This window comes from Triticum urartu, chromosome 5A (genome assembly GCF_056163025.1).
Source record: "Triticum urartu cultivar PI428250 chromosome 5A, HENAU_Tu73, whole genome shotgun sequence".
In the NCBI taxonomy this organism is placed as follows: Eukaryota; Viridiplantae; Streptophyta; class Magnoliopsida; order Poales; family Poaceae; genus Triticum; species Triticum urartu.
Genome location: NC_141877.1, coordinates 309,500,829 through 309,512,769, shown reverse-complemented (window position 1 = coordinate 309,512,769; position 11,941 = coordinate 309,500,829). Strand labels below are relative to the sequence as shown.

Below are 11,941 nucleotides of genomic sequence, written 5' to 3'. Positions count from 1 at the left end.
AATTAACCAGTCATTTCTTTTCATCATCTTCTTCTTCACCTGGGGTTCAGAATTATTCAGTCAAAGGTAGCTGTTCGAGAGGCCGTCCATCTGCGGCTATTCACAGTCACAGGAGCCTTGGTCGGAGTTCCTACGGACAGTGGGGGCAGACTCAAGACCATGCCTAGTCGACGGATAGGTGGATCAGTGAAGCAGAGACAAAGAAGCACCGTGAAGCGACGTGCGCCGTCGGAACACCCAACCACCGCAGTTTTTCCAACCCTCCCGCGTCGGCCGCCGGCGAATCGGCCATCAACTGCGACACCACCGTGCCAGTTAACACCCCCGGGGCCTGAGTTTTGATTTGCAAGGAACACCAGAATTTTACACTATGTAATTCTGCGGAAACCAAGAACAACCTCCCATCACAAACGGTTATGCAGATTATACAACGCATGCTTAACCGTCATTGCGGGATGCACTCGACAGACAAGATGGACACTAATTTACAATACTAAGCATTAGCAAGTGTTTCATCGGTCGGATAACACAGACGAGGCGCCAAGATAACTGATAGTAGGTTTATTCTTTCAGCCTTACATCGCCACATGTTGCAACCGGCTAGGCACCCCGCCCTAGAGTCTACTCTCTCTCACCTGAAACAACAAGTGAGGGGTCAGCAAAAAGACCAGGTAAGAAGCACAAGCTAATCAACGGCGCAGAAGCGATGGAGCACCAAGCACAGAAATATCTAAACTCTGCACAATAAGTTCAGTACCACACACCAATGTTACCAACTTAAAATGAGAGTCATACTCCTATGACAAACTTACAAGTCAAAAGGACAGTGTTTTTAGCAGATGCACTGTTTCATTTACTCACTTGTGTTTTGCCTCTAAGCTCAGCCACAAGGTACAAAAGAACAAAAGGCACCTTTAGCACCAGTCAGTGTCATGTTAAATAGCAAAAGTTTTATTGAAGCTGAGAGGTCTGACTTTGTGAAGATCAAGTCACAATCATTCTACAACAAGTCCACAAGGTAGCTTTCAAGGCTGGCAGAAATTAAGTCTAAGATACTGACTGGTGCACAACACATTACCAGTCAAAAGGAAAGAAAGGGAAAAGGAAAACTCAAGTAACGCAAGACCACAAATGCAATTACTTCAACCACATCGACATGAGGCATCATCTGACTTGACCCAACAGATTAAGTAACCGATAAGAAAAAGTCTGTCATACTAGGGTCTGTGAAACTCCCATGCAATAAATTCTCGGCTAGCTCACAACAAAGCAGTAAAGTCTTAGATATCATAACAGATGGCCACCTCAACTCAAAAGTGCATTGAATTGCAGTGTCACCACATACAGTGATCAGGAAAGACACCGTCGAAGATATGTTCTTGGAGAAGTCTCTCCAATGAAAATTACCACAGAAATTTCATATCTGCCATGGCTAATTTCTATTGTCAAAGTAGTTTGTTTCAGGAAATATTTGCTTGTTGCACAGTTATTGATAAAAGGCTGCTATGCTAACTGGAAATAGTAGGCAGACTAAGTGCACTTTTGTTACTATGTGATGAAATTCCGTATATATAAAAAAAATGAAAAACTGGTTGATAACAAAATTTATACAAGAGGACTGAAGAACTACAGGTAGGACTGTTACATGTACAGATATAGATTTGAAGATTACCTATTTGACTACTCCGCGATAACCTTCTTATGAGCTTTATATGACAAAATCACGTTCCATGCAAGGGCTACAAAATTAGCGGCAAGAACCTGGAAAAAAAAAAGGGCAGCAGTTAGGTGAGAGCAATACTCAGAGCATGCCAAAACTATATAAAGGGGCAGAAAATAGCTAAGCTAATTCATTTCACATATACTGAACATTGTAATGAAGACTATCGAAATGTGCAACTTTTTTGGACCTGGAGCTTCTGTGGGACAAAATAGAAATTCAAAAACTGGAACGGTATCCACAATTGCCAATTCGCGATCAATGAAGAGAACCACTCCTGCAATTGTTGTAAATGTCCTTCATCAGTAAATGACACATACACAGTGTCAGGGAAGGGTTTTGAGAGGGTTGACATCCTTTTCACCTGCTTAAGCTTTGGCACTACAAGAGATGGCTTTCCCTCCAAGGTTACGAGTAAGCTCATGAAGACACCAATGAAAACAGGAGAGAAGACGAACTGGGCAAGGAGACAATTAAAAATTAACATGTCAAACAGGAATGCAATGGACATAAGAACAACTCAAGAAGGCAAAACAGGATATGAAGGAAATGATGAAAACCTGGTCAAGTAACAGGCGAGAAATGACACCAGATGTCCCGCTGATCGTCACTAATTTACTCAAATACAAGTACCTGCATATGAAGGCATATTATCAATCAAACAAGACCAGACACTAACTACCGATCACCATAATTTCTGCAGAATAGACAAGACAAGATTACCAGAAATGCAACGTTGGCCCCACCAGGACAAGTCCCAATAACGTGAACACAAATGTTCTCTTCAGGTCTAGCTCTGGCACTTTATCAATTACAAGCTTCAACAAAAGAAAAAGTAGATGAAGGATTGTCAATTTCACGTCTGCTCGTCCTAGTAAATTTCACATCAAAACTAAGAAGGGATGGTGCTCGTGCACGATCAGACTTACACAAGCATGCATCACGCAGCACAAAGTTTGGGTTTTCTCTTTACTGCTAAACTACATCTGCACTTAACTACAAGGTGAATGATTCACTAGTAGACTAGTAGCAGACATATATGGAATAGAAGGCAAGCATGTATATAATTTACAATACAAGACATATGGCAAAATCATGATACTGGTCCATTCTTGAATGAATAATAGTTCCGGCTTGCCATTACCAGACTACATTACGACTACCTCCGTCCGGGTTTATTAGGCCCTCTTTATTCTGGGCTAAAGTTTGACCATAAATTTAACTAATAAAATGTAAATTGTATATCACAAAAATTATACTATAGGAAACCTCTTTCAAGTACAAATCAAGCAATATACTTTTAATATCACATAATTTGTATTTTGTTAGTTTTACATATGGTCAAAGTTTGGCTCAAAATACGAGGATGCCCAATAAACCCGGACCGAGGTGGTACATGCATAAATACACTCTTCCACCCTGATTTTACCCGCACAATTTTGCTTGTGACTAAATTCATTTCAATAAGATTGCGTTCAGCATGTTTAACATTCAGACTCTTCTTTCGTGTGCAATATTACATTGACTGATCTAGTTCCTGAAGAATTGTGGGGTAATCATTCACTATACAAGAAGCTCCAAACAGAACTGAACAAGAGGTCGCATCTTGAAACCATGGCTCGGCAATTAACCAACAAACCACTACCGAACCCATGCTGCATTGCATAATACCACACTCTAAGGCAGCAACTAATAGCGTTGGCATCGACGAACCTGGCAGATGAGGTCCCCGGCCAGAGTCAGCACAGCAGAAGTGACAGCCTTGGTCGCCACCGGATGCTTGTCAAGAGACAGAAGGTACCTGTCGCGGCCATTTCAACACACCCAGTGTCAGTATTCTACTGAAGCATCAGAACCCACGCGGGAAAATTCCCAAGGAATGAAGAAGAGGTCCAACGGAATCACCAGGCCACGAGCTGCAAGCCCTTCGCCCGGGCCGCCTCCACTCCTCCAGATGCTGCTGCGGAGGCGGAGTTGCAGCAGGAGGCTGCGTGGAGCGGCTGGAGCCGCGCGAGGCGGCCGCCGGCCTTCAGGGGCTCGACGGGGGCAGGGGCGGGAGCGGCGGTGGACAGGGGAGCGGAGAGGGAGAGGAAGCGGCCCGCTGCAGTGGGCCTCGGAGAGACGATGGGACGGGGGACGAGGAGGAGCGGGAGCACGGACGCCAGCGCCATGGAAGAGGATGAGGAGGAGCTTTGGGTTTTGGGAATCGTGCTAGGGTTCTAGAAAATTCCAGAGCCAGAGAGGGGCAGTGAAAGAATAAACTATAAGACTGGGCTCATTTGGGCCCATTCGTCTTTCGCGTGAGAAGGAAACGGACCGTTCGTCTTCAGCCCGGCCCATTTAGGTGGTCTTCTTGACCTAGCCACGAAGGCGAGAAGGAAAACGATCCCGCCACCATCTCGCCGGCATTTCCTCCCACTCGCGGTTGCAGCGGCGGCGGCGGCGGCCACCGCCCACCGGCTGTGAAGGCGAGATGTCGTACATGCGAGGCGACCTGCTGACGAAGACGCGGAAACTGGTGAAGGGGCTGGCCAAGCCCGCCCCTGCCTGGCTCAAGGCCATGGAGCAGTCAGTACTCTCTTGATCCCTAGCCCCGCCTCTCCACTTCCGCTATGTTTTTGCTCCGGCCGTTTGATGTTGGTGCGGTGAATTGTGTGGAAATGAGAGATCCAACCTTGGTGATCTACTCATCGCATTTGTCCTCCATATACGGTTGATTATCAGTATAGTTGGTAAAACTAGATTTGGTATTGCCCACAACATCATCTGTCGGTGGCTCGATATTCTGATTTACGCTCTTACAATCCATATAGATGATTGCATTTCCTTTATCATTTGATTCTCATGGTTACTTATATTAGATGAAAGAATGCAGAATTATTGTAAATCAATGTAGCCCCATTTTCTAGAGCGAACTGTGCTCTGTTTTGCTTTTCAACCAGACTAACATGTTTTTTACAGTTTATTTATTTGCACTGTGTGGCAAACGCGCATACATTTCCTAGGCAAGCTTCAAACTCCACACCAAAATGTTAAATCTGTCATCTTATTTCAGTTATGCTCGATCCAAATATCCCACATTTTTTACGTTGATCATTGGCTGTGAGTGGTTTGTGTGAAACAGAACGAACTCTGCCCTACCTTTTCATCTGGAACATTTGTGAACTGATCACACTATGCAGTGCCATAGGGGGTTTACATCATCCACTTGGTCTATGATTTATTTATCTTGGCGTTATTTATCAATGTGCTCCACTGCTCCATTTAATAGTTAGGTGAACGGGTTTCCTTGGCCGTATTGTTTTCTTCCTTCATGATCTTGATCAAATCTCCTATCTGGGGAAGGCAGAAGATATTTGTGGCTGAAGGGTTCCTGCATTAAGTTTGTCTAATTGGGTTTAATTGCCATTTGCTGTAAACTTGAATATTTGTGAACTGAAGATGTTTGTCCTATTCTTCTATGCGCTAATTCTCTCTACATTATATTCATGTTGCTTGTTTTTTCTTTGAAACACATGTTGCTTTTTTATTAGGGCACCTCCAGTCACATTCCCTAGAACTGATGGTAAAATCGAGAAGATAGAACTGCCAGAGGATGTCTATGTCAAGAGGTTCTTCAGAAGGCATCCTGATTCACTCTACCATGATGCAATAAAGTAATTTTCTTGTTATATCTATCATTACAATCATGACTGTAAAGTATACAAGTTTGATAAGGCTCCAGAATTGAGGATGTGAATGTGTTTGGCCTTTCTTCCATTTTGTTTACAATTTCCTTTTGAGAGGTTAATGAGAATCATTTCAAATTTGAACTAAAACCATGCAATTTGAACTAAGACCACGCCGCCTATTTCTGAACGGAGGGAGTAGTTATTTTGATACTTGATGCTCGCCTTATTTTTCCTTTGAACTGATTAATACAACTACATAATGATGCATTAGTCGAAAAAAGCTTTTGTTTGAAGGAGGTACAATTGTACATGTACAGACTAGCAACTCCTTTTTCTGACTGTTGATGGTGTCAACATTGCCCTTCTGTTTCACTCCCAGATATTGTCTTTCCCCACTTTTTGTGTCATACTGTACACAAAATTTAATAGCTAGCCAATTCTTTCAGGATAAGCGGGTTTGATCCACCGCCAGCAAGAGTTTTTGCTTGGCGTGTCTTAGAGTTGAAAGAACAGGGAGTCAATGAAGATGATGCAATGGCTGTAGCAGATGTAATTTTCCTCTTCTAAAATATATCATTTGTTTCTCTGATGGAGCAGTAATCCAATTATTGGTCCTGCTCTGTCCAAATCTCAAGGTATAGAGTTATAACTCTTTGCATGACTAACATCCTTTGGCAGATGGAGTATGGAGCAGAGAAAAAAGCAAAGAAGCTAGCATACAAGGAACTGAAACAAATTGCACGCAGAGAAGGAAAGCCACCACCTCCAAATCCATATCCAAGCGCTATCAAAGAAATACAGGCAGAGGAAAAGAAGTATGTTAGGGACCGTTTCCATAACCCAAAGGTACTCGAGATCGTGAATAAGATGAAAGAGGACAGACAGATGTTTCTTCAAGATAGAGCAGCAGCATCAGGTGGATCAGGTGAAGGACAGTAACTGGTTGTGTGGACTGGCCAACTAGTTGCTGTTGCTTATGACATCAACCAACTGATATTTAAACTCGACGTTTAGTTTTTCTATAAAAATAAAGTTGTGTGCACATTCAGAAGTTAGTTAAAGAACTAGCTGTAAGGGTTCGAAACATGTTTGGTGAGATAGAGCATTGTTTCTTTCTCATATATTTTTACTATTTTCCTCAAACTTTTCATCTCCCATGTTGGTTTAACCTTAATGCTGTATGAAAGTTTCTCTGAAATTGTGCAGCTTGATTGAAATAGAAATAGCATCTTGACATGTAGTTTCCATCTGTCCCTATGACGAGCATTTTAGTAATCTGAGCACTCGTTCAATTGGTGCTCCCTCTTCAGTACCCTGCTGTGAGGTTGAAGGGGCCAATAGATCCATGTACACTGTTGAGATATGGCATTCTGAGGGACATGATGGAAACTGACATTTTTTGTTGCTTGCTCTTTCTTTAGCACCTCTTTACTGTTTTCCTTTAAAAAAAATTGTGGCTTGTTTCCTTCCGTTGGAGTTGTAAGTTATTCTTTTGCCTGCAAAAATATAGTATGGAAAATATGTTAATGGATCAAAATGTAGGACATTGTTTCTTTGTCACAACTTATTCCCTTATTTTCTCTGTTGTTATTGAGTTTAATTTCTCATGTTCCTATATCCTTAATGCTGGGTTTCCAAACAATTTACAAGCTTTATTAATTTGTGAAATGTTAACAGGATGGTACTATCCATTTCTCCACTTTTCTCTCCTTATTTGTGGTTTGTGTAGTTTCCATCTGTCCCTGTGATGAACATTTTAGTAATCTGAGCACTGGTTCAGTTGGTGCTCCCTTTCAGCCCTCTGCTGTGAGGTCGAAGGAACCAATGTTCCCACACGTGCACTGTTGAGATATGGCATTCTGAGTGACATGATGGATACTGGCATTTTTGCTTGTTACCCGTTTTTTTTAAACTGATTTTTGTTTGTTACCAGTTACTCTATGTTCCCTGTATATGTTTTCCTCTCTTAAGATTTATATCTTCTGCTATTCATCTGTCACTGGAATTGCAAGTCTTTGCTATCTTGAAATTTGATGTGTCCTCTCTGCAATTTGTGGTTTGTTTTTGCTCTTTGGTGAGGAAGTTTGTAAAGCAGGATTTGAATCTGGACAAGCTTGATCTTTTCGCCCTGGTGAATGAAGGGATGATGTATCTATCTCCTGTCAATTTGTTCATCTTGCTAATAAAACTCACCAGCTTTCTCGTACGCTACACTTTGCAGTTCATACTTGACTAGAAAGGCAGTGCACGCTTTGCTGCGCTGCTTATGTTTCTGGGGTTGCACAGGTTTTGTTTTTTTGGGCTAGTTGTTTTTTTTTTAAGTTGTGAAAATTAGTGGTTTGGCTTGTGGGGAATTAATAGTGTGTGATTGGGGTCAACTTCTAATGAATGCGTGTATGTGAGATGCATTAACAGTATTTTTTTAATTGTGGTGTGATTGGAGTCAACTTCTAATGAATAAGTGTATGTGAGATGCTACACTCTTCCTTCTTGCCAACCAAGACCCACACCACCCAGGCACTTATCAAGAGATCCAACCACAAAGCCTAAGGCGATGACCTGATTAAAACTGTGCATCCGATCCCCAATTGAATGTGAAGGCTGTAAAAATAGGAAGCCTAGTGAAATCAAGAGATGTGACTGTGAGGGAGCGTGGACATCTACAAGCTAACATTGTCTGAGAAATTTTGACTTGTTTCTCAAGGGTGAATTATATTATGAGGAAGTTAGAGCATCTATAATTGAGCTCCTCAAACTCATGAATGTCCGGACGGATTCAGTCACTACCCGGACAAAAAATGTCACCCAATCGGCCATCGTATACTCAGCCCAAACGTCCACGCTGAGCCCATCAAACCCTAGTCCACAATCCACTCTTGACCGCTCTGCTTCTCTGCATGTCTCCTCCCCTCCCCGTCCCTCCCCACATGATGTCCAACTCTGGCAGTGAATCCGGTGATGAGGTTGATCCAATCTACTGTGTGGCGCTCCTCAAGGAGAAATCCAGCTTCTTCGCCCTGGACGACAAAATCTCGTTCTTTGCATTGCCCTTCGCCGGTTGTGAATGGACATGGGCGGGAGCTCGAGCTCCGTGGCTTGAAGGGGCGGTTGTAGCTACACACCGGCTTGTGCCCTCCCTGAGCGACCGGTGGTGCCCGGTATCTCTAGGCCCGGCTCCTCCCAGGTGGTGTGCCGGGTGCTCGTGCCCGCAACCGCAACTGCTTGAGTCCGAGGTGCGGGTCACTTGGTGCGCAAGGCAGAGGGTGACATGTGCTGCCTCCAGCTGGTCCGGTTGCAGGTCGTGTAGACCTGTGCCAGGACGGAGACGACCTCCTCCACGACATCATCCGCCAATCCTTCACTTCGGTTGAGACCGACGCTCGCCACCATCGTTGCATAAATGCGAAGACGCTTCAGATCAGCATCGAAGAGTCTAATCGCGTCGCAAAGTAGAAGGCGGGCGCCGTGGAGATAGCCACCCGGCTCGCGAATAAGCAGGCCTAGACCACATGACATCTGGCCAGGATTCGTTCCTCCGACAGCAGAACAACTGCCACTCCAAATACCCCAAAGGGAAGCTACCGGCAAAGAACGGATGAAGTCTCACATTGTCCTCCTCCACAGTGGCGGATCCAGGACCCAGGCCTGGGGCGTGAGGAGCAGTTTCTTCATATACTGTAGCATCATCGCTGCTGTTTAGTACTGTGCTGAGACTGTAGCAAGCTTGGGGCCCGGGGCGAGGCTCAATCCTGGATCCATCCCTGCTCCTCCACAAGTATCTATCTATCTAGTTTATCTATCGTCTAGGCTTATCATATCTAGGTGATGATAAACATTTTGTGTCCGGGTGTATCTATGTGATGATGGAACTTGCTATCCCCATTATATATGTTAGCTAGGGTGTATCTATGTGATGATGGAACTTGCTATCCCCAATATATACTCCCTCCGTTCCTTAATATTTATCTTTCTAAATATTTCAACAAATGACTACATACGAAGCAGAATGAGTGAATCTACATTTTAAAATATGTCTATATATATCCGCATGTGGCAGTCCATTTGAAATCTCTAAAAAGACATTTAGGAACGGAGGGAGTATATGTTAGCTATTGCTATGTTCAAGTTTGTATCTACGTAGTACTCCCTCCGTTCCTAAATGTAAGTCTTTTTAGACATTTTAAATGGACGATTCACTTATTTTGCTTCGTATGTAGTCATCCGTTGGAATTTCTAGAAAGACTTATATTTGAAAACGGAGGGAGTACATGTTGATCACGTTGTTGCATGGGTAGCATGGAATTGTTTTGAATCGAAAGTGATTGAATCCTTGATCGATGGTTACATGCCCCCTTTTATACGACCCGGAGAGACACGACGATCCCTCGAGGAGGCGTCGGTTCCAGGAGATCGAAGGGAGACGTCAGTTGCGGGACAAACCGCAACGACGGTTTGGGCAAGGGGAGATTTTCCCCTAATTACAGAATTACTTTTAACACTCTCCCTAATCTACGCTTGACCATGTAGATCATCTTCACGATTGTCCGGGAAGCTCTATCATCTCAAAAATTTCTCCTTCAAAAGTTCTTCATAAAATCTTTGATAAGATCCTGAAACATATACTCACAAAGAAAGATAGCATAATGTGATGTCATTAAAATGAGCATATCACAAGAAGAGACTCCCCCTGACACATGCAAGTCCCTAAGTCTTTGCATACCAATTCCATGAACACATTTCTGGAATGTAGAATTTGGTAGAGACTTGGTAAATAAATCAGCAAGGTTGTCGCATGATTTGACTTGCAGAATGCTTATTTCCCCGCTTTTCTGAAGATTATGAGGGAAAAACCATTTAGGAGAAATATGCTTGGTGATATTACTCTTGATGTATCCTGTTTGCATCTGCGCAACACAGGCCGCATTATCTTCATAGATAATGGTAGGTGATTTTATCGAACCCATTCCACATGACTGTTGTATGTGGTTTATCATTCTGTGAAGCCATACACATTCGCATGTTGCTTCAAATAATGAAATTATTTCAGAATGATTAGTAGATGTTGCCACCAGAGTCTGTTTCGAAGACTTCCATGATATAGCAGTGCCACCATGTAGGAACACGAAGCCGGTCTAAGATCTGGCATTATGGGGATCAGACAAATAGCCGGCATCTGCATATCCAATCACATCAGAGTCCTGATTTTTCAGGAACTGGAAAAATAGGCCAAGATCCTTTGTGCCTTGGAGATATCGAAAGATATTCTTCACTCCAGACCAATGACGTTTGGTGGGAGCTGCGCTATGTCTAGCAAGTAGATTCATTGCAAATGCAATATCAGGTCTTGTGCAATTTGCAAGATACATAAGCGCTCCAATAGCACTAAGGTATGGAACTTCAGGTCCCAACACCTCTTCTCCATCATCCTTTGGTCTGAACGGATCTTTCTCTACGTCTAGAGATCGAACCACCATGGGAGTTTTAGATGGATAGGATTTGTCCATATTGAATTTCTCCAATATTTTCTGGATATAGGCAGATTGGTGTACCATGATTCCTGAGGGAAGATGCTCAAGTTGAATACCTAAGCAAAATTTGGTTTTACCCAAATCCTTCATCTCAAATTCCATCTTTAAATGATTGCGTGCTTCATCAATGTATGGTGTGCTGCCGATGATGTTGAGATCATCAACATACGCAGAAATGATACAAAATCCTGTAGAGGACTTCTTTGTTTTGAATCTAAGTGATTGATTGATCTCATCGATGGTTACAGGATGCCATTTATATGGTCTGGAGGGATACGACGGTTCGGACAAGATATCGGTTCCAGACCAGATGCGTCTGTGCGGGAGGCAACCGCACGACGGTTGGGCAAGGGGAGATTTCCCCTAATTACATTTGTAATTAATCTTAACACTCCCCCTAATCTATGCTTGACCATGTAGAATTGTCTCACGATCTTCCAGGTAGGGCTATCATCTTAAAAGATTCTTCTCCAAAAAGTTCTTCATGAAAACTTGATGAGAACCTCGAACATAAACTCACAAAGAGATAGCATAATATGATGTCATAAAATAAGGATATCTCAAGAAGGGACTCCTCCTAATCACCACTTGTCATAAGAATCCATCATCTTGATTAAGTCTCCTCCAAAAACCCCGTGGGAAAAATATGAGGAGTAGTGTAGGATATGTTGCTAAAACTCCTTCAAACCCAATGGAAAAGAAGAAGAAAAGGATGCAACATATAATGGTTATTGTCTCTTTTAACTCAATACGAGAAAACTCATAGAGTTTAGAGGACAATAATATGCCGCATATACTTTCCTAAAAAAACCTATGGGGAAAAGAGAAAGTAGGGCACACGATCTTGTGTTGATATTACCTCATTAAAAAACTTTATGAGAACATGTATAATAAACTCATGAAGGGAAAAAGAGTATAATATGATGCATTGAACAGGAACAATTCAGGAAGATACTCCCCTGATTCTTGCAAATTTCGAAGCCGTCACACACCAATTCCAAGAACATATATCTGGAATGTAG

The 11,941-nt window shown here is 42.8% G+C and overlaps 2 protein-coding genes across 3 annotated transcripts; one reads left to right on the top strand and one right to left on the bottom strand.

Moving 5' to 3' along the window:
• Positions 1-376: 376 nt before the first annotated feature.
• LOC125508654 (Peroxisomal membrane 22 kDa (Mpv17/PMP22) family protein) lies at positions 377-3,964 on the bottom strand. Of its 2 annotated transcripts, none has more exons than XM_048673415.2 (8): positions 3,626-3,964; positions 3,434-3,521; positions 2,444-2,538; positions 2,281-2,353; positions 2,085-2,177; positions 1,911-1,997; positions 1,671-1,761; positions 377-631 (listed from the first exon to the last, which is right to left on the bottom strand). In XM_048673415.2, the coding sequence occupies exons 1-7, from the start codon at positions 3,889-3,891 to the stop codon at positions 1,681-1,683; spliced, it is 783 nt and encodes a 260-aa protein (XP_048529372.1). In that variant the 5' UTR covers positions 3,892-3,964; the 3' UTR covers positions 377-631; positions 1,671-1,680. The 2 variants fall into 2 exon arrangements, with proteins under 2 accessions (XP_048529372.1, XP_048529373.1); XM_048673416.2 differs by having other exon boundaries at positions 377-635; positions 1,673-1,761.
• A 62-nt stretch (positions 3,965-4,026) lies between these two features.
• LOC125508762 (uncharacterized) lies at positions 4,027-6,534 on the top strand. The gene is made up of 4 exons (XM_048673556.2): positions 4,027-4,288; positions 5,254-5,376; positions 5,838-5,940; positions 6,070-6,534. Exons 1-4 carry the CDS (start codon positions 4,194-4,196, stop codon positions 6,328-6,330), a joined length of 582 nt encoding a protein of 193 aa, XP_048529513.1. The 5' UTR covers positions 4,027-4,193; the 3' UTR covers positions 6,331-6,534.
• Positions 6,535-11,941: the final 5,407 nt, after the last annotated feature.